Source organism: Fonsecaea monophora, assembly GCF_001642475.1.
Source record: "Fonsecaea monophora strain CBS 269.37 chromosome Unknown Scaff186, whole genome shotgun sequence".
Lineage (NCBI taxonomy): Eukaryota > Fungi > Ascomycota > Eurotiomycetes > Chaetothyriales > Herpotrichiellaceae > Fonsecaea > Fonsecaea monophora.
In genome coordinates, this window is record NW_019174117.1 from 6,589 (window position 1) to 33,241 (window position 26,653).

General features: G+C 54.1%; 6 protein-coding genes across 6 annotated transcripts; all 6 read right to left on the minus strand.

Annotated features, from left to right (window-relative positions):
* On the minus strand, positions 1-1,237 carry AYO21_11818 (hypothetical protein; the record flags this gene model as incomplete). The annotated part of the gene is made up of 2 exons (XM_022661701.1): positions 1-976; positions 1,035-1,237. The coding sequence occupies 2 exons, from the start codon at positions 1,235-1,237 to the stop codon at positions 1-3; spliced, it is 1,179 nt and encodes a 392-aa protein (XP_022505985.1).
* Positions 1,238-4,311: 3,074 nt separating this feature from the next.
* On the minus strand, positions 4,312-5,721 carry AYO21_11819 (hypothetical protein; the record flags this gene model as incomplete). Its single annotated transcript, XM_022661702.1, has 2 exons — positions 4,312-5,176; positions 5,360-5,721. 2 exons carry the CDS (start codon positions 5,719-5,721, stop codon positions 4,312-4,314), a joined length of 1,227 nt encoding a protein of 408 aa, XP_022505986.1.
* A 2,007-nt stretch (positions 5,722-7,728) lies between these two features.
* Positions 7,729-11,081, minus strand: AYO21_11820 (hypothetical protein; the record flags this gene model as incomplete). Its single annotated transcript, XM_022661703.1, has 2 exons — positions 7,729-8,584; positions 8,632-11,081. The coding sequence occupies 2 exons, from the start codon at positions 11,079-11,081 to the stop codon at positions 7,729-7,731; spliced, it is 3,306 nt and encodes a 1,101-aa protein (XP_022505987.1).
* A 588-nt stretch (positions 11,082-11,669) lies between these two features.
* On the minus strand, positions 11,670-13,252 carry AYO21_11821 (hypothetical protein; the record flags this gene model as incomplete). The annotated part of the gene is made up of 2 exons (XM_022661704.1): positions 11,670-13,047; positions 13,125-13,252. 2 exons carry the CDS (start codon positions 13,250-13,252, stop codon positions 11,670-11,672), a joined length of 1,506 nt encoding a protein of 501 aa, XP_022505988.1.
* A 1,458-nt stretch (positions 13,253-14,710) lies between these two features.
* AYO21_11822 (hypothetical protein) lies at positions 14,711-16,031 on the minus strand (the record flags this gene model as incomplete). Its single annotated transcript, XM_022661705.1, has 3 exons — positions 14,711-15,240; positions 15,288-15,650; positions 15,707-16,031. The coding sequence occupies 3 exons, from the start codon at positions 16,029-16,031 to the stop codon at positions 14,711-14,713; spliced, it is 1,218 nt and encodes a 405-aa protein (XP_022505989.1).
* Positions 16,032-20,863: 4,832 nt separating this feature from the next.
* AYO21_11823 (hypothetical protein) lies at positions 20,864-22,486 on the minus strand (the record flags this gene model as incomplete). The annotated part of the gene is made up of 1 exon (XM_022661706.1): positions 20,864-22,486. One exon carries the CDS (start codon positions 22,484-22,486, stop codon positions 20,864-20,866), a length of 1,623 nt encoding a protein of 540 aa, XP_022505990.1.
* Positions 22,487-26,653: the final 4,167 nt, after the last annotated feature.

Consider the following 26,653-nt stretch of genomic DNA (forward strand, 5'->3'; position numbering starts at 1 on the left):
TCACTGAAATCCCAACCCTCTGAGTCTGGCTCTTCTTTCGAGGATTACGCTCTCGGTTTGCCTATATAGAGCGTCGAGCTGTTCCATAGACAATGAATCCATCAAGATCTTCGCGACCTGCGTGGCGGCGCTGACTAGTTGCAGCATATACCGGTCGTCCTTCGGCGTTCTGGGCTGCTGGTCTCTGTTGTTTTGCTTGACGGCAATAGAGTTCTCTAATGTCGTGACGAACTGTTTGATTTGGTTGTCGTAGAGCACACGGGCTGGGATCCTTCGCTTGGTGGCCAGTCTCTTCAATAAATACGCCCACTCGGTCCACTCGCGGTCTCCAGGCGTACGGACCCTGGGTTTATCCCTTTCTAGCGGGATGGGAAACTGGTATTTGGCGACAAAGTGAAAGGCACATCGGGACAGAATATCATTCACACGAGAGGTGATCTCGTCCTGCTCCTCGACGTCGAGGTGGACTGGCAGCGAGGGCAAAGCCTGTGACCGTGCGTGCTCCTGTTGCGGTACCGGCAGCGGGAGCAGTTGAGAAGGCCCGTCGAACTCGTCTTGGTTGAAAGGTCGTCTCCGCGTGTGGTAGCGAGTGGCGGTCCTGCCCATCTCGGAAGCCCGTCGATTTTGCGTTTCCAGGTCGTATTCTGCATAGCCCTGACTTGTGGGAGACCCTGTCTGAAGAATAAAACTGTCCTGGCTCTGCCTCCGAAGCGTCATGTTGGGGTCATCGGGATTCGACCTGGGTGGCAGACCGTGTTGCGGATACGAGCCCGGTTCAGATGCGAACGTAGACGACTGTGATACAAATGAGAGTGGTCGGAAAGGATCGCCCACAGGAGTCGCCGTGGGTATACGAGCTGCGTTGTGGATCTCTAGAGGGAGCCTCTGCCGCAGCCTCTCCGACCGCTCTGGAGATATGCGGCCGCCAGATTCCCCAGCAAATGGGTCGTAGGTGGACGATGGCCACTGTGCAAACCTAAGGCGGTCGCGTGTCAGCAGAAGGAGAATTGAAGCGTCTGTGGTGCACGACGTACCTGGAGAAAGAAAATGGAGAAGAGGTGTCGGCCAGCGACCTCGAGGTAGCCGTATCTTGCTGCTGCCTGGAAAACAGAAAATCCTCCTTCTCCGACATGCCCGCGGTATTGTCTGTTAAATCAAGAGCGAACTGAACCCCCGGGGCGACTCCCGACGAGTAGGTAGACTGTAGATTGCTGATCGGAGAGGTCAAGGCCAACATGATCAGAGCGAACCAAAGTGGTGTGCAAGCGAAAAGAAAAGAAGAGAACAATTCGAGTTTGGACGGAGGTGAGGGTGTCTTGTCTCCCACTACGGCCAGGAGGGTTGTCGAATGATCTATGGCCAGGGGGCTTCGTATAGGGCACTCATCAGGTAATGGAGCATAATTTTTGATGCCGAACTTGGTCTGGCGGAAGGGAACAACAAAACGGAAAACCCGACAACGAGGATATTGACCTTGTCAATGACGGCACGTGGAGAGAGGAGGGACAACGCGAATCAGTTTCGGCCCTCAGAACTATGCTTGAAGTTCTCTGATGATTCCCACCGATTCCGCAATCCCCGGGAGACTCTACTTTCTTACGAAAAGACCCACACGAACAGGGGGTTGAAACGAAAGTGCCATGACCCTGAGCAGCGGGTTGTTCCCGACGGCCATGGACGAGGCGTCGAGGCGCTGCTGTCCATTGTACACCAGTTTAGCAGACTGACAAGGTCTGCCTTAGCACTTCCATGGTAAGGGCCCTTGATTCGCTGCTCGCAGGCAGGGAAAAAGTTGGGGCCCGCGTAATAATAAAGGTTTGGAACCTTGGTTGTTCTGGAAGCCCGTTAATCTCTTCTTGGGAACGGCGGCGTGACCCCATCCCTGGACATCTTGGGCTGTTGCGCAAGCATAAGGTTTCTTTTGATGCCCGAGACGCGTTCAATGGACGATTCGTGCTCTCAAGTTCACGGTGAGCTGCATCACCTGCCAGTCACGCGGGTGTTGTTGATCGACGCGTTGTTCAAGAGACGCTGGACACTGTCGTGCAGGACGTACACACTGCTAAGTCCGTCTAGGACGATGGGGTGTCGAGTTTCGCACAGCCCTAACATGGAGAACAAGGGTTGCGAGAACGCCTCGAGTGGCCGTTTCGAGTATAAGCGGTGGATCATAACCCCTAAGATTCGGGCGGTGGAGCATAACGGGTGATGAGCGTGAGGCGTTGGGCTAGCGAGTCGCATGGGTAGCCCAAGGGTACCCAAGTCCTTTTCAGGTATCTGAAGATCAATTCGTCGCAAGATCTGGTGAACCGGCTATTTGCTTTGGTGAAGAATTAGTTAGCCATCACAGCCCAAGCTTGTCAGAGCAATGGCTGTGCATAGGTGCTCAAAGACAGATGACAATTGCAGACCAGGGGTGCATAGGGGCAAATAGTTCCCGAGTCACAAAAAGGGTTTGACCATTACAACATATTTACCCGTAGAGCCATGTACCTAAGCAGCAAGTAGTGAGGGTGCCGAGGGCGAGGGTCTCGCTGATCGCACCCGTAGTGTAAGTAGACGAAAGGTGCAGGACTGGAGAAGACCCATTTACACTATTGCTGCCCAAGCTCAATAGCTTGCCCTGGTGCCGATCACGGAGATGATCTGCACTGGCCTTGGTGAGGCGGCAGAATTTTCTCGAAGTAGGGCTGCGAAGCCTCGAGCGAACCAGAAGGACTGCGGATTCTATTGTACTTGCTGGCCCCTGGCGGAAAAGGTGTCCTTTGGCCCGGACCAGGAACAGTCTGGGTCTTTACAGGGAGTCGGGGACCACATCAGGTCATTGGAGTGAGAATATGTACCGAGTACCCCGTAAAGCGCCGAGAGTCTCAGCAACAGCTGGGTGAGGGCAGAACCAACTGGCTTCGGTGGTAAAGGTAGGCGACCCGATGGTCAGAAATCCAGTCCCAGTTTCCCGAGGCTCCAAAGGATCCATCTCTTGGAGAAGCGTCAGGGTTGAAACCGAATAATGAAGCCCAGTGCTACTCCGTACAGGTGCTGTGGGCTAAATAACGAGTCTACCTAGGATCATGGGTGGCCGTGGAAGCGGGAAGGTAGTGGAGGCAGCGGGACGAACGACTCGTCAAATGGAGGACTCGGGATTTGGAGTAGTTGTGCTTCGCAGGAACGAGTTTGGAGAGAGACGGGTTAGGATTGAGGAAGGCTTGATGAGGAAGCCAGCGGAAAGTGGATAGAAGCTGTTTTAGAAAAGGGGAAGCTTGAGGTGTCTGGGGGGGGAAATGGATATGAGGAGCAGGAGGAGAAGGGGATGGAGCCTCGCTATTCTGCAGCTTTACCACTTACCCTGCACTTGTTAGCATTGGCGTCTTTCCTGCGCCTGCGCCACCCGTCAATGCCATCCCTGCTAGCGAAGATCATTGGCTGTGCGGCTGCCAAGAGCAAGGCGACGTCACTGATTCCAAATGCCGGGTTGCACCGGTCATTGGATCCAGCACCAAACATGAGACGACGAACTGGTGCAAGGCTATCATAGCAGCAACAGCAGCAGCACCACCTCATTTCCTTCTTTTCAACCCATCACCAGCCACAGACCTCCCGAGGACCGAGGCATACTCGCACAACACTTGCGTCGATACCAATCTCTGGACAGCTGATAGTGGCCACGGATGCTTGCTCCTTCCTGTCATGGTCGTGCTTGCTCAGAAATGGGGAAATACTACCTGAGTACCTGCCTAGCCTGCACCACCATCGTGCTTCCGTCTTGTGCGTGCTTCCGACGGCCAGGTACCCGATATGCCCCCCTTGTGCATGACTTTGGCCCCCTTCACTAATTCTCGCTGGTGCTGCACATTTCCAGGATCCCCAAGCAGGTACCCGGCAGCTTTCCAGGTCTAGGTCCTAACCTGGGTAAGCACTGCTAGGCAAAGAACACACGTCGAGTCTCAATGAACCCTCTGATGCCCTTCTGCCGATACCAAGTTCCTAGCTTCTGGCCTCTGGCCACCATGGCGAACCCTGCTCAACGCCATCAAAAATCGCGCACCCTCAAAGCACCGGTTCTCCGATTACATAGTGCTGACCTGATCTTATCATATGGCGAAGTCTTTGTCTACTACTACAACCGCTGCCCCTGCCCCGGCACCTTTAGCTCAGTAGCGTCGCCGACGCATTCCCCATTCACCCACGGGGTGGATTTCTCGTACGTCCTGCGTATCATCATCATTTGGCACGGAAGGAGCCTCTCGTCAGTCTTTTAGCATAGTGCTGATCCGCATTGACATCAGTCAGCGCCTAGGTACCTCCAAAGATCTACCGAACCGGCAGCCAGTGGTCTCGAAAAAGAGGAGAGGAGGAGACGGCAGCACTCACCTCACAGCTTGTCTTAATTCCAGCTTCAAGGCCAACTCGAGGGTGATAGCCGAGGATCCTCCTGGCTTTAGCACCACTGGCATACCGCATCGCGCAGGCGTCCATCACGCTTCCACGCGAGAGGGTCGTTGGAGTGCCCGAGACTCGGGTAAAGACTTCCGCGACCAAGCCTAAGACCCATGCCAGTCCTTCTGGAATGCGAACTTCCCAGGCGGGCGGAAAATGCCCAAACTCTTTCCAAACAGCAAGGCTGAATTCACGAAAAGAGACGGGTTCGTTGTTTTGGATGAAGAAGATCTGCCCAGCGGCGCTTTCCGCTCTTGTTTGACCATTGCAACCACGCTTTGATCCCGCTGATTGCAAATCCAACAGGTTTTCGACGGCAAGAACGTGTGCGTCAGCCACATTGCCAACGTAAGTCGTGTCCCAGAGATTCCTGGCGTCCCCAATCACCCAGCGAGTCTCTTGTTTGGCAATGCAGGCGTGAATTGGTGGTATCAGCTGGTTGTCCCCTTCACCAAACAGCACCGATGGTCTCAGCACGCAGGTTGACATTTTCTGATTGTTTGCTTCCAGCACTATCCGCTCCCCTTCGGCTTTACTCTCGCCGTAGATGGACGACTTGGGTGCAACTGGCCACCTCTCATCAATGTTGGCATACGGCTGGCTCATGTCGTCTATCACAGCGCAGCAACTACTCGTGTACACAAATGCTTTGCATCTGCTCCTTCTGGCCGCCTCGACCATGTGCCGTGTCCCTTCCACGTTGACAGCTTTGACCAACGCTTCCAGGCGTCGCGCATACCTGCCGGAACAAATTGAATGAGCGACTGTGTCTCGTTACACTTAAGAAAAGTATCGAGACCAATAGAAGTGCCTGACGCCGCAGCACATCTCCCCCGTGGGTAGAGAACAAGATTCGGCGCCTCAAACGGGAGCTGCTATCCGGGAACCGCGTCGTTCGCATAGCACTACGAAAGGTACCTACCTCTCGCTCAACGACGGCACAATACCTGCTGAGTGGATAACGGCATCTGCGTCGATCATGGCAAGCGCGTCCATGACGCCGGCCTGGTTCGTAATGTCCGCCTGGACATAGTCATATTTGCAACCCCTGAGTAAGTCCAGCTCATTATCTCGCGCGTCAGGGTTTCCTTGTCGTGGATCTTCAGCCCTGTCGAGAATCCAGACGTGCCAGTCGGGATGGAATTCCTGCAAAGATCGGACAATGGCTGAACCCACAAATCCAAGACCTCCTGTCACTATGACTTTGATGGAGCTGGAGCGGTTTGGTGGTGTCTGTTGGATGGAGCCAATGGTTCCTGAATCTCCTTCCGCAAGCTTGGCCATTTTCCCACAGCTGCCCGCTCCAAGAAAATGCAGAGTCAAAAGTGTGAAGTCAGGGGTTTTGGTCTGTCCAAGGACTTTGTAAAGCTTGGGACAAGAGACAGTTCACTTTGCATTGAGCTCCCGGGCAGTGCTGCTTGTATTAATCATCACTCACATTGGAGGAGGGCGGCAAAGCGAATGGGAGCGAGGAGAAGTCGCCCGTGCAATCACACCACACGGGAGCTCATTTGTCTTGCTCCGCATCATGGTTCGCTTTGGTCTGACTTCCGTATCATCCGCCGGAAGCACCAAGCAAGAGCCCGTCTGACAGCAGCAATTTCCGGACCGGTCCCCACAGCAAGGCTATACCTGGACAAGTCCAAGTACAAGTCCAATGTCTCCAGCAGACCCCTGTAGCTCCACCCGACCGAAGACGGACCTCGTTTCCCTTTTGGTCCTGGTGCATGAAGCATGGGGTTTATCGAAAAGAGGGCTATCTCGCTTGCAAACCTTCGAATGCTTCTAAAGCTTCCATTTCCCACGCCATTCTTCGCCTACGACGCCATCAACCGGGATCCTGATCGCCCTGCGGTCAAGTTGTCTTCAACGCTGATCACTGGAGACTCCCGTAGGTACGGATTTGACCACTTTGCAACTTTGCGAGACGTGGAAGTGGGTCATATAATCATGCAAGGATGATGCGAGGCGAGGTGAGGCGACGACATTCCCAACGGAGCGGAACCCCTGCAATTCCACTGTCGTCGTCACTATTTTTATATGCTCGTCTTCGCTCCTCGCACGTTACCTCGTACTTTCAATCAAAATCCAGGTGTGATTTGTTTTGCTCGACAAGGGCAAGCGCCACCCCAAACATAGGAGCACGAGCAGACGAGTGCTCGTTCGTCAATTGCTCTCGGTACCACCTACCCAACCGACCTTGGTCGACTCGTTATCTCGCCTCTACTCCTCATCCCGTCCCCCCGGTTGGCGAGGGATGCTCAGGTACGTACAGGGAAACACCGAGTGTGTACTCGCGTTGTCTCAGGCAGGGTCATACTTTCGGCTCCGAGTCGCAACAACGGCCAACAAGCCAAGGTCTATGTATACGAGTGCACTCGGTACCTAGACGAAAGTGGCCGACCTTTTGGGAATTTTGCAACCTCGCAACTTCGCTTCCGAAGCGATGCGGAACGGTCTGTCACGCACTCACTCACTCACTCAACTCACTCACTCGCGCATGTGCCGTGCCGCTGGGCGATTCGATGAGTGATGAGTACGAGTACGAGTGCGCCAGTACCTGTACCTTTTTGAGAACTTGAGCGAGGTCCTGTGGGAAATCGATTTCCCCCTGACTTATCTTTGTGTGTTTTTGTTGGTGTTTGAAGCACAGGCAGGGGATGGGTCACGCGACCTTGATTTGACTATTTGCCTCTCCACCGAGTACTTGGCGAAACGGCGACAGAGGCAAAGGAAACAAAGGGAAACACAATGTCAATGACAATGATGATGAAGAGAGGTTTTGGTCGATTCAGCTCTCCTTTTTACTTTTTCATTCGGATATCCAGATATCTCATCTATCTGTCTGTTTGTCTGTCTGTCTGTGACTTGCTCCGCGTCTGCTTGATTTCGTTGCATCGCATCACATTGCATTGCGCGGCACATCCACTTGTTGTCACAGCCCAGTTTTTGTTCTCCCCTTTCTTTTAGCCGCCGCCGCCGCCGCTGCTGCTGCTGCCTCGTTCATTCCCATGTTTTTGTAATGCACGGCAAACCAATTGAATAAATCACATGACTCGCTAGGTAGGCCCGTGTCCTCCTTCCTCCAAGAAGACAGTTTGAGCAAATCCTTGTACCGGCAGAGCATGCAGAGCAAAGCAAAAATAAAGTAAAAAAGACAAGCGCGGCAGCAAAAATTGGTTAGAGAGGTTACCTAGTCGTACAAAAAAAATCTCCAAGGAAGGCTTCTTCTTCTCCCACGTCCACCCTGATGAACGGCACAGCACAAGCACAGCGTAGTATAGCGGATCACTACTCATCATCATCGTCGTCATCCACGTATCGAGGTCCCCCTGCTGCCGGGGTAGGCGCGTCAAAGGCGCCACTGGCGTACGGTGTCGGTGCACTTGCAGCAGGTGTCGGTGCGTCAAACACGGCCAGCCGATTGGCTTTCAACGGCTCGCGGTTTGCGCTCTTTGCGAAACTCGGGGGCGCTGGAGTCGGTGCATCCTGTGGTGCGGTTGCTGATGCGCCTGGGGTCGGGGCGCTGAGGTATGGAGTGTATGCCTCGTCGTCATAGCGGCCAGGTCCAGACGCAGACGGCGTGGGCGCTGAGATTCCCGGAGTCGGCGCATCGTAAGGACGCGCGCCAGGCGTGGGAGCCGACGCTGCGGAACTGCCGGGCCCACTCCAGGCTGGAGTCCGTGACGACGCTGGGTTATATGCTGGAGTGCGGGAGCCGGTTGCAAAGGTGTCGAAGCCCTGATTACCAGAAGAGCTGAATCCGTGGTCGCCACCGTAGGGAGTCTTTGCGCCGGAGCTCCACGCTGGTGTGCGGGAGCCTGCGTTGGTCGAGTAGTTGCCTGCGCCGCCGTACGAAGTCATGCCACCACCTCCATACGGTGTCTGAGAGCCCGAAGGTGCCTTCCACGATGGGGTGCGGCTGGAATCGAGACTCGCAGCTCCAGGACCACTCCAGGCAGGCGTCCTTGACGAGGAACCCCATGCTGGAGTTCGGCCTCCGTCCATGACGCCCATGGGTGTTCGGCCTCCAAAACCTGCATCGGGAATCCGGGAGCCGGGAACACCAGGTCCTGCTCTGATTGCTGATGGGCCGCCACGCTGCCTGATCCAGTCTTCATATCTTGTCCGATTCTGCGAGTTGGGGCTGTAGAGTGTCAGTAGAGCACATAGTACAAAAGACAAAGAACTTACTCAATGATTGACAAATCAAACTTGCTGACATTGATAACCTTGTTCTTCGTTTGAAGTTCAAGTCTTGCTTCGCCAGCTGTCGTGTCTTTGACAAGAGCACGGTGACCTTTGTACGTTCCCTTATTGATATGCACCAGCTTCCCCTGAAGAGGATCTCGCCCAGGTCGCTGTGGAGGCGGCATGGCCATGTCTGGTCGCTTCATCTGAAGAGCGGGATTCATCTTGGTCAGATCTGTAGTCGGGGCAGTGATGCGCCCACCCTTTGCCGCCGTGGTGATGACATTTGTACACCGGTTGACCCAGATACCCGAATTCTCGATCCCGAGCTTGTTGTGGCAAAAGACATACCCTCGGTGGATATGGAGAATCGTTCCAGATTTCCCTTCTCCGCCAGACTCGCGGACCACGTCGCCTATGCGGATCTCTGAACCATTCTTATCCGTCGCGACCGCATTCTTTCGGGCTTCAATCTTCTGGATCTGCGATGGTATCTTTGTCATGACCGAGCCATTCTGATCAAGAATCCGAACCGAATCCCGGTCAGCTCTGATCACACACCCAACCGTCGTGGGATCGACCTGCACCAGTTCTTGCACGTCGAACTTGCTGGTTCCGGCGCCACCACTGCCCGAGTCGGTGGCTTCCCGGAGATCTTTACTAAAGACGGTGATTTCGTCGTTGCTGTTGTTGGTGAGGACCGTGACCTTATCATCCTTGATTCGCAGCACCATTCCCACTTCATCGCGGTACTTGCTGCCACCAATAATCTTGACGTTGTCACCCTCCTTGAAGCGTTTCCGCAGACCCTTGACAGGCACCTCGACGAGCTGGCCGGTCAGTTCGCCCTCGGACACCATAATGGAGACAATGTTGCCATGGACAGCTTCCGTCTTGCCGACGATGCCTCTCTGTTCACCCTCGTAGACCTCGACCTCGTCGCCAGGCATGTAGTTGCCTTCGGCAGTCGTGTTCCGGAGACTGTGGGCCAGAGTTTCGAGATCAAGCAGCTCGGAGCCGTCGGCGGCGGTTTTGGTGAGCTTTGTGATCTCCTCGAGCTTTGGGTTGACGTTCTCGGTGATAAGGTGCTGCAACTTGAATTCTTTGATCAGAAATCCATTCTCGTAGGTGTCTCCCTTGTAGGTGAAGCTCTTTCCAGTCAGCCCTCTGTTTTGTGTGACAAATCGCTCGTGCCTCTTCTTCGCTTCGAGCTCGTTGAATAGCCTCTGTGGTGGTCGATTTTGAAACGTGTTGATCGGCCCGAATGCGTTTGGTCGTTTGCGCTTTGCATCTGCGAGAGCTGGTCGTCCCTGGTCCTCTTCCAAGCCGTAGGATAGTCTGGGGACTAGTCGGAGTGTCACTTCGAGACCATTCGTTTCGACGTCCTCGATCATGGCCAAGTCGCCCATGTAGAGGCCTCGCTTGATGCGCACGTAACCACCGACTTCCAGCTCCTTGTCCTTTCTAGTCCTCAACAAGTCAGGCATTTCCTTGACTGGGACCAGATTCATCTTAGATCGCGGATAGACGTCCGGGATGTTGGTCAGGGCATCTTCGACATCGCTCTTCTTCAGAGCCTCGACAAAGATGTACCCGGCCATGGGACCGTCGCCTCTTTCAAAGACTGAACAGATTTGCAGCTGGTTCCGACCCTTGCTCTCAAAGTATTTCTTCATGATCCGGCTGACAATTTCTCTCTCTTTTCCAGCTTTGCATCGAACTCCCCAGATACTTGGATCGTTGACGTCCGGCATGAGCAGGTTCTGTGGCACAAAGGAGCCCTGGCTCAAGGCCGTGGTTGTTCTTCGACCGTACCGCTCTTTGTAAGCGGCCGCCTGCTTCTCCAGATCCATCGACGCCTCGATCTGCCGCTGGCGGTCCAGCTCTCTGTGTCTCGCGTCATCCTGGTCTGCTTCGGGGGGGAGGTCGTCGTCGGGGTGATTCTGCTCGATGAAATCGGGCCCAAGATCGTCCTCCTCGGCTTCGAGTTCATCATCGTCCTCGTCGACTTCGGCTTCTTCTTCGAAGAACTGATTGAGGCCTCGCCGCCGGCGCTTTCTGGGCCGACTGGTGATTGCATCTTCGTCCTCTTCATCGTCTTCATCTTCATCGTCCTCGTCTTCGCCGTTCAGGTCCTCACCCTCGCCTTCGTCATCTTCACCGATGTCCGCCTGCTCTTCTTGGTCACCATCTTCATCGTCCTCATCCGGTCGCGGTCGTCGATCCTTTCTCGCAGGAGAGGACGATTTGTTACCGTTCGTGGTAGGTGCAGGACGGTCGTCGTCTTCGTCTTCGTCGTCATCACCAGGTGCATTGGCGCCGCGCTCGGTCTTTACATCTGCTTCTTCACCCTCCTCGTCCGACCCGCCCTCGTACCCAGGGTTGAAGTCGTTGTCCGATTCTTCGTCGTCTCCACCAAAGTCCTGGTTCAGCCACGATTGTCCTGAAGCCATCTTGGTTGATCAGGGGCAACGAGCGGCCGCTTCGTGGAGGTCGAGGACTCGGTAGCTGGTCGTAGAGCGACCTTGTAGGAGAATGTTAGACAATTCTGGGGTTGTGAAATGGGCGAGGTGATGGTGATTGTTGAGCCCAAAAGAATCCCCCGATGGACAGCGCAGGCGGTTTGGATGCTTGGCGGGAATTCGATATCACGTGACTGTATGGAACTGGTCGCTTATTGGCCGCAACTCAAAGCTGGCTCAATGGGTACTCAGGCTTTCAGGTCAACACAGGCAATGCCGGGGCAAGGGGTCATGTTGGCTTGGGATAATTGATCATCAGACAGCTCAAGCAAGGGACCTGTGTGAGTACGGATACGCATTCACCAACAAAACAATATGAAGATGACTGATTCATGTCTCTTTTGTGCAAATGCTCACGACTTCAAGATCTGGTACTGCACGATCAGGATCTCGAGCTCCTGGACTCGCAAATGCTATGCTCGATACCCTCCCATTGCTCTTTTGGGTAGACTCCTGCTTCCTGTGGCAAGTTCCTTCACCCCGACAGTCAAATTTCAATCCCTCCTTTCCTCTGTCTCATTACAACTTCAATCCCAGATTAACGTGCACCGCCTTTGTTTGGGTATATGCCGCCAGGCCAGCTTCGCCGAGCTCTCGTCCGATGCCGCTCTGCTTGACGCCACCAAATGGCACTCTGAAGTCCGAATCGTTTGACGAGTTGATCCAGACCATACCAGCCTCAATCCTGCCCGCCACACGGTGTGCTCGCTCGATGTTGCTGGTAAACAATGCGCTGCCCAGGCCATAAGTCGTGTCATTCGCCATGCGCACCGCATCGTCCTCCGTCTTGAATGATGCAATGACCACAAAGGGGCCGAAGATCTCTTCGCGGTAGATTTTCATGTTGTCTTTGACGCCTGTGAAGACAGTGGGTTCGATAAAGAAACCCTTTCCGTCACCGACATTCTTGTACGGCACACCTCCGGTTGCCAGAGTCGCGCCTTCTGACTTTCCACTCTCAATGTATCCGAGGACTTTCTCATATTGAGCCTTGGTCACCTGAGGGCCTTGGAACGTATCGTCGGCAAATGGGTCGCCGACCTTGGACGTGGTCTTGACAACCTCTTTGAACAGCTCAACGAATTTGTCGTAGACGCCTTCCTGAACAATCACGCGGGAGGTGGCCGTACAGATCTGACCCATGTTTGACATGATGCCAATGTGGGCCCATTTGGCGGCTTGCTCGAGATCGGCATCGTCAAAGACAAGAAGGGGTGATTTGCCGCCAGTCTCCAAGGTGATGTTCTTCATGTTGACGCTGGCTGTCTTCATGATTTGTTTACCTGTGACGGTGCTGCCAGTAAAGGCAATCTTGTCCACACCCAAATGGGAGGCGAGAGCGTGTCCTGCTTCCCTTCCGAAACCATTCACAATATTGATGACACCAGGAGGGAAGATACCCGGAACGAGACTCGCGAGGTAGAGAATCGACAGGGGCGTCTGCTCCGCGGGCTTGAGAACTACAGTGTTGCCGCATGCGAGAGCCGGTCCGAGTTTCCACGCGGCCATGGCCAGAGGGTAGTTCCAGGGAATGATCTGGCCGCAGACGCCAATGGGCTGCTTGAGGGTGTAGGCAAACTTCTGGGGGTTGGTGGGGATTGTCTCGCCATGAATCTTATCCGCCCATCCCGCATAGTATCGGATGGTGGACACGACCTCGCCCAAGTCCTCGTTCAACGCGACACTGTATGGCTTTCCGTTGTCCCACGTCTCTAGCGTGGCAAGTGTTTCCTTGTTTGCCTCGAGGACGTCTGCGAACTTGTACATGAGGGCGCCGCGGTCCGTGGCAGGGAGGTCGCGCCACGAAGGGTCATTGAAGGCCGCACGAGCGGCTTTGACGGCCTTGTCAATGTCATCCGCAGAGGCTGCTTCGACGGAGCAGATTTCCTTTTCGTCCCTGAGCAGATTGTAACAGTCAGTGCGAGTTGCAACCCAAAAGCCCAGAGTCCAAAAGGGTGGATAGAGGTCACTCACGAGGGGTTGATGCTGGTGATCTTCTCACCCGAACTCGCCTTGACAAACTCGTTGTTTATGAAAAGACCAGTGGGCAAGGTGATTTTCCGCCCATTGGGCGCAGTCAGCTCGACTTTCAGATCTGCCATCTTGGACAATGACTGGCGAGCAGTGGAAAACGGTCGTGGATCAAGATGCCTGTTCACAGCACAATTCCAGGGTGGACAGCGAAGAGAAAAGGACCTCGAAGTCAACAGCAGGAATCTTAGCGAGGACTTGGACATGTAAAAGGACAAAAGTCAAAGGGAGGGGGGAGAAATCCTGTCAAGAAAGATTTGTTATATCTAATCAACCAGGACAGACCCGCGTCAACGCCCTTTACCAGGTGAACAGGCCAATTGACACACGTTGTTGTGTCGACGTTGGAGCCACCCGCAAGCTATTTTTTCGGGACTCGATTGCCTTGTTTGGAGCTGTCCACGCCCACGGCGATCAGCGTGTCGTATTGTCGTAGTAACGGAAAGCTCACAGCAAGTCGCTGAGCTCCGATAAGAGCCAACAGAAAAGAGGGGAACTGAGGGGCAACGACGATAAAGGCTGTACTAGGCTTGTCCGGCTGCGCCTGCCCTTCTTGGCTTCACATACTCGCACCCGCCCAGGAAAGGAACCTCAGCCTTGTGCACTCATCGTTTTTGCCGAGGTTCGCTGGCCATCTTCCAGGATCAAGGGGCGGGCGGCTGTGGAGGAGGCTGCTGCTGCTGTTCTGGGAGCGTCTTCCTGCAGGCTGCAAGAGCGGAAGGGAACCAGAGTCCTGGTACTTAGCACTCTGTGGGCACCTCTCAAACTCGCAAACTCAATCGACTTCCACGTGGATGGCCAGAGGCTCGAAACAGCAGGCAATGGCGAGACACTTGGCTCACTCCTTCCACCAATCGATTGACTCTCCTCTGTGAAGACACCTCCTTGTCCCCACCAGAAATCCAGAGGGCCGGCAAGAACAGAAACACCGGACGGAAGGATTTGAAAGAAATCGACGTAGATACAAACACGCCGTGTGCGGAGAGACAGCTTGTAGTCTGATAACGACCTACAACGCACCTCCAAGATCTGAAAGCCTTCCAGCCTAGCCGAGTCATTGACACCTGGCCTCCCGGCCAAGGAACCCGACGGCCCTACACAAGCGCCCGAAAGTGGACAGTAGCAGATGCAGCTTGCTCGTTTGGGAAATGAGCCTGCCTTCATGTAACACTCGCGCATTCGATACGAGGCCTTGCACCAGGGATGCATCCACGGAGCCAAAATCAAATGTGCGGCATCGAAATTCGAGAATTCCTATGTCAGCCCTATCGCTGTGTCTTGCATCATCCTTCCTCAAAGGTATTCCACACCTGGAAACCTTGACCAGCTTCCAGGTGCTCATAAATGTTGTGAGCACAGCCGTCTCAGTTCCGTGTTGCTCCATTTACAAATTTGTGCATCTCTTTTGCCACTATCCAGGTCATGTTGTGCCCAGTTGCGCAGAGTCGTTCTTTCACTCCGCCACAGCACTTGTTACCAATGTCCGAATCGCTGCCGTGAAGTTAGTCCGGCTAAAGCGACACGTCGACTTAAATGGCGCCTGTAATTCCTAGGCCTAGAGCTCCATTCGAAAGTCCATTGTCTCTGTCGCCATCGCTGGCGGCAGCGGTCTCCTCGCCTTCGCCATCAACTTCCGATTCGTAACCTCCCATGACATCCCCATGTCCCAAGGAAACTGACTCTCCAGCCTGGTCAAGAATGAATCTCCATTCCTCAGGTGTGACCGCCGAGACGCTGAGCCGACTCTGCTTCAATGTTTGCATATTCTCCAAGGCTCCACCAGGCTTTGCAAACGACTTTAGCTCTTTGAGCGTGACAAGGTTGTCAAACTTCTTGACGAATTCGACGTGGACGAGTTCCCATTTAGGCTTTGCGCGGTCGGACTTGGGATCAAAGTAGGGATGGGCAGGGTCAAACGCCGACTCATCCGTGGTATGTTCGCCGACGATCCGCATGACACCTGCAATGCCGGGCGTGGCACAATTGGAATGATAGAAGAATGCCAAGTCGCCTTTGCGCATTGCCCGCATATTGTTTCGAGCCACAGGGTTGCGTACGCCTGCGTTTTTGTCAGGGTTCGCATCACGGATGGACACCAGTACTCACCATCCCACCCCTCAGGCTCCGTCTTGGCAGCCAGGTCGTCGATGGAGAATTTGACATCGTGGCCCTTTTCGATTCGAGACTCGGGTTCAGCCTTCATCAACCAGTACTGTATGTCATGGTCAAGCGCGGCGATCTCGCCAGACTTGTTTGTATCGCCATTGCTCGTTGCGGGGTGTCTCTCTGAAACCAGGGCATCTTCAGACTCGGACTCGGACGATGCATTCTTCACCTTGGGGGCGGCTTTCGCCTTTCTGCCGACCTTGGCGGTTGTCGTCGTCGGAGCAGGTTTCTTCGCACTCGGCTTCTGCTTTGATGCACGAGCTGTCCGTGTAGAGGACGTGACGGACGTGGACGTATTGGAGCCTGTTGAATGAATCAACACCATGCACAACTTCGCGTCAAAGAAGAGCTCGACGGACTTTTAGTTTTCTTTACAGCCGATACCGCTGGCTTCGATCTGAGATTTTGTTTCGGCGCAGGGGAGGCTGTAGCCTGGGGTGGTCTCCCTCGCTTCTTCTTCACGACTTCGTCTTTGGGGCCAGCTGCAGCCGCAGCCGTGGTCTGATCGCTAGATGAGCTGCGTCTTGTAAAGGTGTACTGGGGCTCACCAACAGAAGACCGCTTGGGGCGACCGGCCGGCGCAGCTGCGGGGTGGTCGGAGATCTCAGATGTGCCGCCGATGCGGACTTTCTTGGTAGCCGGGGTGCTGGCCGTCGACGAGACTTTGCGCTTCCTGGGAGGCATGATGCTTGAATTCTACAGAGATATGGCAAAAAGTCCGTGAACCGAGTAGAGAGACCGTGCACACGCCGATTTAGATATTTAGCCGAGGCACAGGAAAGAAGGAGAAGAGAGTGGTTGTGGAGACAACTGAAGTCCTACCAGACAGAGATCAGAAATGTAAGTTATTGATGAAGGGAAAGAAAAGGCCGTGGATAAACGCGTCGTCGCGTGGTTTGATCGCGCCAAGCCAAGCAGATCCAGCCCAATCAGGTTGCTTGCTGTTGTCACTGGTGATCGAGAGCAAAGTGAGAACAAAGTGAGAACAAAGGGAAGCACCAATACATTTGCCATGTTTGATAGGTGTCTATTCAGAAACACAACAATCAATCTCCCTTTGATAGCGTTAGTTTCTATCATTCATCGTCTTTAGAAACCCCTCGATGGCAATGAACTAAGAAAGTTGATACTGGATGTGATCACGAAGCTCGATAGACTGCCAATCCTCCCCCAGTACCTCCACGTTCTCCTTTCGTATGACGACAGAGACAGAGCTCAGCCTGCTTTCGCATTGCTGATGCTGTCTGGCACGTAGCGACGGCGACATCCTACGAGGACACTTCGGCCTCAGGCTTTCAGCAACGATGGACACGGACGTCAAACCCGCGGAGTCCGGAGTTGCTTTGATAGCCTGAATAAGCATTCCGCTTCCTTGCACCTCTTTCCAACAGGTTTGATACTCCTTCAATCGGCACTTGTCCTACCTGACAGCAGCAACCCCCTTTTCCATTCGGCCCGATGTCGCGTGACTGCCGACCCTACCCTACGAGGTACCCTCCAAGCGGATCTTTTGTTGTGAAATCGTGGTTCGGGAACAGACGCGCAGGATGGGAGGAAAAAGAGACCCGACTGCCGGATGAGGGCATCGGACCTTGTCAGGCTGTCGGGGCCGTTTGTTGCACGCACCGGAATAATTGCTCTTCTCGTCGATAGCGCAGCGTCTAATGCACGAGTCGACTGTGAAGAAGGGTGTGACCAAGGCAGAAGAGATATGGGATCGTTTGGACAAGAGCACAAGTTACGAGACGGAAGCCAAGACGAGCGAAGCACCCGGGGGGGAAGTGGAGGTCACAAGGATACCAACCCCAAGAACCAGGGCAGATACCCTGTCAAGTTCCTAGTCAGTCAGTTGCCCTTTTTGGATCTAGCTGCAACAAAAGAATTGTCCGAAGGAACGGTCGGTTTGGATTTTAAAGCCCTTAACTTTTGCGTAGGTACCCAGCCCGTCCCTGCAAGCCACGTGTTGATTTCCCCCCGTCCCCTTGCAGATGATCTGATGTCGTGGCTTTTTCTGTTCTTGTTCTTTGCCCACACCCCTCCCCTGTCTCTCGAGCGTGTTGCTTTCCCACCCCCCTCTTTCTCTCAAAGGACATTGGTCCAGGTTGTGAGGCAAGCATGAGGACTAAGTCACCTCGAGCATGCTATTGCCCAGTAGGTGCGAAGCGAGGGGTTTTGAGAGCGGGGGTGGTTCAGAAAGCACGCAATCAGCAAACCATCAAGTAACAAAGGTGTGCTTGCTGCCTGGTGAACTACGAGTGACTTAGCACGACGGAGACGGGACGTAACGAACTCGTCAAGAAAGGAGAGAATAGGAGATCCTTTCCCAGACCTTGTAAAGCCCAATCGCCGCCACCTCTACTTGTACAGGAATGTCACCTGCAGCTCGACTGCATGCCATCACGCAAATCACCTGCCTTTGCCTTCTGCCTCCTGATTCAGCCACCAGCTTGCTCTGACCAGGGAGATGGTTGTATTCACCTGCCTCGCCTCCCCGCAATGATCGCCTCTTTGAACTCTCTCCGTTACCAGGTGCTCCATCTGTCTGGTTTGGTTTGCTTGTTCGCGAGGGCGGAAAAGGGGGCCAAAGTGACATCAACACTCTCTCACCCATCATCACCCATCGCTTGCAGACCAGAGTGATTACTGGCAGCATTGGGTCGCAGGGACTGGCCAGTATTGGTGGTGGTGGTGGAGAAGTTCGATGCCACCACCATCATCATTTTGTAGGTATCATCACCCGCCAACCACGTGTTGTTTGTAACTTGGGGAACCACCAACCCACCCGCTCAGACTCCCTGATCCCTGATCCCTGCTCCCTGCTCCCCTGCCTGGGCCTACCAGAAACATGCTCTGCAGGAATGCGGCATGTCATGCAATGCAATGCAATGCACCGCACCACCTCGTCACGTCCGGTACCTCGTAGATTTTTTTTTGACAGCTGCAAATGCAATGCAGCCTCTAAGCGGTAGCGCCGGTAGCGTCCTCGGTAGCGTCGACTTGTTTGCATTGCTTGGGCCGCTTTGCAGCTTGCCAGGAACGTTTGGGAGTGGATGCGTAGCGTGCCGTGGATCTTGTCCGTCTTATCTACATACACACAGACAGACAACACACGAGTATCGAAGTACCTTACGAGTAGGTAGGTAGGTAGGTAGGTAGGTAGGCAAGAGGTACCTCGCACCTCGGTTTTTCTTACGGTCCGCTTTCCTTTCCCTTCCTTTTCGCCTTGTCTTCTTTGCTTCCTTGTTTCGTCCCGGTCCATTGTCCCTGCCGTGTCAGGTCGCGTCATTTCGCGTCATGTCGTGTTACCTACCTACCCACCCACCTACCTACCCTCGCAGGGATTTGCTCCACGGCTTCATCACAAGGACTTTTGTCATTTCTCCCATCACCTTCTCCTTCTTCTTCTTATTCGCGATCCTCCCACCATCCCGGGCCGAGCCAGTCGCGAACGTCCCCCCTAGGTTTGTCGGTTGGGTGAGGAAGGACCAAATCAAAATCGGAGAAACATGGCCCTCCCTTGCCTTGTTGTTTGTCGCCCAACCCGTGAAGCAGCCAATACGAGTGTGGTGAGTACTCGTATGTGTAATAGGTATTGAGCAGACTTGAGGACTTCTCCGGACAAGAAACTCTTACGAGTGGTAACAAAAAGGTGCATGACCGGCTGGGTTGGAATGAACGTGTCCAGTATTATTAGACACTGCTCCCGCGAGTACAAAAATCAAGTCTTGTGATCTCGCGCCATGCAAGAACCATCGAGATGTATTTGCTCGGGTATCCCGATCTTTCGTGCATTTAACTACCCTACCCTAGGTAGAAGTTACAAGCTACCTACATACCTACATACCTACCTTAGGTGCCTACGAGCAGGTACATACATACTTCGTTAAATGTACATAAGCCTCGTGGTCATCTCGTCTCGTCTCGTGTCGTCAGGACCCACAGTTCAGCTTCAGCCAGCCACTGCTAGAAATGGCCGCAACCGCAAACGTGAGGCGAAGCGCATACACCTACATACATGCATCCATGGGGAACAAACTCTACGGAGTATTGTACACCTTGGCTTGTCAGTAGCTTCGGGGATCAAGAGATGATCGTCGCTTGATTGCCAAACTCGTACAAGGGCAAGGACAACTAGGACTAGACAAGGTGAGGCGGCTGGGGCCATGGGGGAATCCTGGCAATTGGCATCTAGCAACTCGAGTGGTCAGCCTGTCTGCGAGCTGCGAGAATTGCTCGTGCATACTCGAGGATCGGGACCCGTCAGCAATAACAAACAAATGGGTATTGCATGGCGTTTGCTGGCCCCTCTTCGACTCCTCTCCTCTCTTCTCCTCTCACTCCCTGTAGAGTTCGAGGTGGAAATGTTGCGCAGAAACGAGGGAGCCAGCACTCTCCAAGCCAAGCTAGAACCCGGTCAAGTCCTTTTTTAAAAGTGAAATGGTCAATCATGCCAACCAATCGTCGTGCACGAAACAAGCTGTTTTCCGGATCCGGTCCAATATCTGCGTCAGAAATCACCTGTTCAGTCATTGTCATTGGCCGTCAAATCTACTTCGCAAGTGCGCTCTCTCTCTCTTTCGTAAATGCTTTGGCGTCAACTGCTGGATTAGCCAGGTTGCCTCACCAGGCAAGCACCAACCTCTCGCATCAGTCGAGAACCAGTCATGCCTGCTAGTCATGCCGTCAATCTGCAACTCGGGTCCTTGGTCGGGGAATCAAAGCGGCGGCAGCCCGTCATGGCCCACCATGACGAAGGCGTCACCCTGGTTTCTGAGAATGACTGGTCAAGGCTAGCTCCGTCGCCGTTTTCGAGCAAATTGGCTGCCAAAAATGTCTGGTGGATTTCCCCAATAGGTTGGTCCACGGCGGATGGGTGGGAATTTGGGACCACAAGCTGCCTACTGCGCTGTGTCCCTCTGTGAATACAATATCTAAACAAATGGGTGTGTCTGTGAAGCGTGGGGTCGTCTCTCGTAGATAAATATACAAAAGTACAGTTCACCAGCGATATGGTGGGTTCAAAAGTTGGCCAAAAAAATACTCGTAGAGCCTTTGCTGTCTTCCGGTGGAGTTTTCTGGCTTCCTTCTCCTGCAGTGGTCTGGGACTGCTATAGTCTGCCTCATCTCTGTCCGATGGTCCCCAACGCCACAGAGAAGAAAATATTAATCCAAAACAAAAAAAGGAATATGAGTGTGTATGTGTGTGGGGGGTATCTCGCAGGTCTTAACACCACGACCGATGTGAAAACAAAAGCAATGAGTCAAGGAAATGATGCCCAAAAAAATTGTGTTGGTCCAATTTGTGCAATAAGAAAACGGGCAAGCCTGTAAAGCCCTTGTGACGGCAAGCGCAATATCCCATTCTGATCTCGGTCATTCGTAATCATGTCCCACCACGGCGGTGGAGGGATGTTGCTTCTGAGGTCGCCCTCATTGTCGTCTCTCTAGGAATAGTCATTTCGAAGGGTGAAAAAAGGGGCGTTTAATGGATCACTTGATGCCGAGAATCGCCTTTCTCACCGGCCAGAGTTCCAGCTCCTGTCAAACGGATCTCTCCGAAAGGGGTCGTAGGATTGCGATCGGGTGACGGGAGGAGGTGGTGGCGGGCCAGGTGGAAACGCCCTGGACGCTCCAAACATGCTCGGGACCGGAGGCGGAGGAAGTGGTAGAGAGGGTTGTGACGAAAATGCTGTGGCATAGCCCGGGGCAGGTGGTGAATGTGTCTGTCGTCCTGTAAAACTAGGCTGGTAATCGCCCGTTCGACGGCGTTGACTCGAAGGGCCAGGTTCGTTGCGTTCCCGCGACGAGTCGTCAGACACGGTGGGAGTTTCCAAGAGACCACTCGATACGTGAGGGCCTCCAGTCGTCGCACCCGCCACTCTGCGCTGCTGAGGCGATTCTGGTCGTGGTAACAGCTGCGCTCCCGACACATACCTCATGGCCAACTCCCGAAAATAATTCCTCTCGGACAGATAGTGGTCGCGTTCTTCGATCAAATCCCGCAACTCCTGCTGCAAGCCCGCAATGGTCTGCGAAGCTTCCTTCTCTTTCTCCTTCCTGCGAGCGCGGAAGCGTGCCGAAGCCCCGGCATTACGCTTTCTCTTCTCGTCTGCGACCTTGGACGCTTGTTGCAGGTCCAACTCAACAGGGATGTTCAGTGGGCCCTGGTCGGTGTTCAGAGTTATCTGATACGACGCCGGATCTTGCTGGTAGCCCTCATGCAGTCCGTGGTGTCCTGGTGCTTCATGGATGTACAATCCTCCACCGCCCGCCGAGATAGCCCTGAATGGGCCGGGCGCCTGAGGCGCAGGTGGCGGCTTGGACACACTATATCGATACCCCGGCGAACCACGGTCGATGTTGCTATATGGAGGCTGCACTGTTGAAGATCGCTCAGTCTGAGAGGTGGATGCTGGCTCGGCTCCACGGGCGACAGGGCTTTCCTGGGCGTGAGCTGACCGAGGCTGTCCTGCTTCGGGTGGTACAATGCCACTCAAATGTGCACCGGTCGCAAGTGATAGAGGAGGAAGGGGCGGAATCTCCGATGTCTGGTACTGGCCTGGTTCGGCTGTGTAGAGGCGGCTACTGGTGCCTGCTGGGGGTGGTAACGGCTGGATGGTGGAGTGAAAGGCCGGGTTTCTTCTCGTTCCCAAACTCGCTGCCCGCAAACCCGGTGATTTCGGGGTGAGCACACGCCTACCCATGCGTCCGGAACCGGGCTCAAATTCTCGGGGAGGTGACCTTGGGTCTGCGCGTTTTCGACTGCGCGGGGACTCGGTCGGCGCGGCTACGAGAGTTTGGCTGAGGCTCATGGCGTGCTGAGGGGCGAATCGGACATCGGGAGAGGATGTGTCTTCAAGCTCCGCCGCAGGGTTTAGAATGCTGTGGACGCCCAAGGCTCGAGACGGAGTCTGGACGTTGGACTCGGCCGAATGTCGACGAGACGAGATTCCCAGGCCCAGGTCCGGCACAGCTCGGGCTGGAGCGATGCCACCATAGCCGCCATAAGGCTCCGTCCGAACCAGACTCGCGGTGCTCGGTCGCGAGGATTCTGCGCTTCCACCAGACGGTTGAGGATGAGGAATTCGTCCTCCGGCAGTGGTGGGTGTGGTGTCTGCCGATCGAGGGGATGGTGACATGTACTTGTTATGAGCCTCCTCGTGCGGCTGCTCCCCTTGTCGCGAACATGGATGACCCTCCTGCGGCACACCTCCGCCTTCCCTCCTCCTCCACCTATCCTGAGGTCCTGTGGGAGATGCCGGACTGGTTTGGCGAGACTGATAGTCCCAGGGCTGCTGAAGGTATCCCGAGTTTGGAGGGGACCTGGGATAGTGCTGGAAGGTGGAAATGGTGACGCCGAGGGTAGCCAGATTGAAAGCCTCGTAGCTACCTTTGTAGGTGGCACTGGGCAAGGTCAAGTCAGAGGAGGGGAAAAAGAACTAAGTGGTAAGCTCGCGCGAAGCCAGACTCACAAGAGTACTTCTAGAAAAGTCACTGGCACGCCGGGAGGGTCAGAGCAAGGTTACAGCACACGCAAGGGCCAGGAAGCCGGACAGAAAGATGGCGCATCCCAAGATCACAAGCATTTGCGCAACCCACTCTCCCCTCCCATGGACTTGTGCGAGGATCGTCCGATAATTCGTCTCCTGGGTTCAATAGAAGCGGCAAATGAGAGTCATCAAACGGCAACCCTGGTCCTGAGAGGTCCGTTCGCAAAATAAAAAAACAAGCAGAACCAGCACAAATGAGACCAGGCAGCCCCAGAAGCATTTAGATGAGCGAAAGGGCAAGGGAGAACAAATAGTCTCGACAGGCTAGCCTGAGGTCAGCTCGTAATATTTCATCGTCGGAGTGGGCAGAGTAAGCAGAGGCACTTGGGAGATGGGGGAAGAGAGGAAGTGGACCGCTGCAATTCTCTGGGACGGGGAAGCGGGTAGCATTATTTGATGGTGTTGGAAAAGCGAGATGCTTCCAGGCTTTCTAGCGTTGAGGCCCGTCTGTCTCGTCACGATCTGAGTGTGTCGTCTCTCTTTCTTCTCCCCCCTCTCCCTCCAAGGCAGGAACGCTCAGGCCCAACGCCGACGAGGAGGGACTTGGGTATCCATCGGTGAGCAGGGAAGGGGAGGGAGTGGGTCAGAGCCGTCCGACGGGTTTCGACCATGCGAGAAGCCGATGGGGGATGGGAAGGGAAGAAGCCACCAGGGTGATTGAGGATTTCAGACAGATTCGAGCCTAGTCTAGGGACACCGGGATGCAGGGAAGCTAGCTAGCTCCAGACGAGCTGTACATGGTGGTAGGCTCATGGCCTCGAGCATGGCCTTGTCAAGCGCGTGATGGGGGACCCAACAGGCGGGATGATGGCATCGCTGGGCAGCAACCTGGGTGATAGCGCGCCTTTGTGGGTGGGCCGACGCAAGTGATGTGGCGCTGCGGGAATGTTCGAGGTACAAGTTACATGTACCGGTACGGAGTACTCTCGTTAGTTAGTGCCAACGACGAGGCACGGAGACTCGTAGGCAAGATGGCGTGGGGCTGAACGGGCTGATTAGACTTCTGGGAGGCTTTTGCTCTTGTCATGAACTAACGTCCGCTTCGTGGGCCACCCTTTTTGCCTGGCGCGCTTGGTGTCCCTGGCAAGCCCAGGGGCAGCGAAAGCCGGGGGATCCACAAACTCTCACGAAATCCTGCAGGACCTTTTATTTTTCTGGATGGGTTTAAAGAGACCTTGGAGATGAGATCCCCATGACTTGGAAAGGGTGGGTGTCCTCACATCCGGAGTGGTCCAGCTCTTTTTGGGTTTTTGGTTTGTTTTTTTCCCACTCATGGTGCTGTGAGCGACGAAGCGGAGAGTGGGGGAAGACTTCGTTCGTAGGTACTCTCGGTTGGTAGGTAGGTCACGTACTCGTTTGTAGGTTCTCGGGATGTAGGTAAAAATTGACCGTTAATTGACGTTTGCGACTCGACCAGGGGGGTTGTTGACTTGGCCAGCCAGATACGGGACAGGCGGCCAAAAACAAAAAATACGAGCGAGAAAAGCCACTGTCTGCCATGCATCAGCCATGTCAGGCATGACGAGAGAGAAAAGCCACCAGAGAAAAGAGAGCGCGCTAGTGTCGCCTCATTCATCTTGTCCCCGACGTCGGCTTGTATCCCCCCGTTGTAGTTTTGGGTTGTTTCCAGTGAAGATGGCACGGTGTGGGAAGTTCGTAGGTCAGGTACTGAGTACATGATTTCTTTCCGAAGCAAAATTATTCGCTGTATGCGTGCAACCGTGAGGTGAGAGCAAGGCGAGTTAGGGCCCTTTTTCTGCCTGTCCAAATGTCCATGACTTCCAATTGGGTCGCGGCTCCTGTGGCATTTCGCCTGGGATCAGGCATCAAGGACTCTATCCTTGCCCAATGCGAACCATGATTCTGCTTTGGGAGGTGCGAGTTGCCCCAATTTGTTCCTGGGGGGCAATTGAAACAGGGTCTACAAGGCCCGTACGGGTACGAGTACCTACTTTCCCCTAGTTGTACTCCGCACCTGGTATCTACAACCCTACGGAGTATCAGGGAACAAATTCACCACTGACAAAAGTTCCCACTTTCATTTCGAGAACATCACGAGGAACACCTTCCCATCACTCGAACAGGTGAAGCGTGGACCACCACTCCTTAGCTCAGAGGCTTGCGATCTCGGCTGCCTCCGGTGCCTACCTCTGGTAAGGACGAGTAGCGACTAAGCGCAAGCATTGGATAGATTACGACTTGTAGGGTGACAGTTCCGCGAACCTCATCAAAGGGAAATCAAAAAAAGATATTATAGCCAGGCTGCCACTTCAATGATTGGGGGTCCAAGTTCCCTGAGAACCCCAATCGCAGTCCGTCTTTCTTGGACTACTTATGTACTACGGCCAGTATGTACGGGGTGACGTTGCCTGGCGAGGGTTAGCCTTCTAGTATTCTGTCCCCAAGTACTCCTACTCCAAATGGTAGGCACAGAGTAAAGTTGTCCTGGCCTGCCTGGTTCCAAACAAACCTCGAGTTAGCCTGTCAGGCCCTGTCCCGGTAAATGGTCCGCTTAGGACGATCACGTCGATCACAGCATTTGGCCGGGTGCCAGGGTTGAAGGGAGCATCAGCACCTTTCCCGACACCCCCCTTCCCCCTGGATCTCGCTCGCATATCACACGTACGTTCCGGGACCAAAACCAAAAAAGTCCCAGGTTGGACGCTCGAAACGAAATCCGTTCACCGCTTCAGGATTTCAATTTGCGTATCCTGGTGCAGCCAAATGATCCCATTTTTGTGGATCGCTCTACATACAGAGTACTTGTCATAGGTACCCACGGAGGGGATCGACCCCCTTGCCAGCAACCCCCGTTAGGCGGATTTCGCTAGATTACCGAAATAGCGGCAGGCAGGAAGTTCTGGTAAGCTCGGATTTATTCAACAGGCACAAGAATTGTACGTGTAATGCGATGGCTTTGGTGCTGGTGGCTAGAGATATTTGACACAGTGGTTGGTTGTCCATCTCTACTCACTTTGTATGTATCTGGCTTAATACAATACAGAGCAAACGCCCCCAATGGCTGTCTGTCCTCGTACCGCCCTTGAATCCTCTGCGTCGATGGCGACTATGTCATTGTGTCCCTTTTGGGACACGTACATACGTAGTAGCGTGGTGGGAATCCAACGGCCACTCTTTTCCTTCTCAAGGTTCAGCCGGGCTGCGAATGGAAGAATGAGCTTTGTTCAGAGTTCGGCCGCCTTCCGTGCTGCAGTGCGAAGAGATCGTTGGATTCGATCCTGGAGCCTTGATCCACAGCCAAAGGAAATCAACGGACAAGGTGCAGATCATTGCCCCGAAATGCTCAAGTTGGACGTCAAGATCGCTTGTCCCTGCCCACCACTGCCACCACGACCGCCATTGCTTGCCTTGATGAGCCCCAATCTATTGATGTTTAGCCTCGACCACCACTAGTCGTCTTCCACACTAGCCTCATTGTCGACCACTGCGCAGCCAGATATGGTGGATGTGTCAAAGCCATGACAAAAAGAACGCTTGCTCTTTTTCACAATCCTGTAAGCTGCCTGCACGCCCGCTTGGAAAAGTCTTGGGGCCTAATATTACTTGGGACATACAAAATTTCCGTTTGGCTGGCGACATCTGCAGCTACTGCACTTGCTAACGCCTTCTTCGCTGAGAGCGCGCAGCTGCAAGGTCTATCTCGACTGGGTGTTTTGGCACAAATCTCGTGTTGCAGCCACCAAGCTAGAAAAAGCCGTTGGTGCCATACCATTGGGACAGGTCTTTTTGTTACAC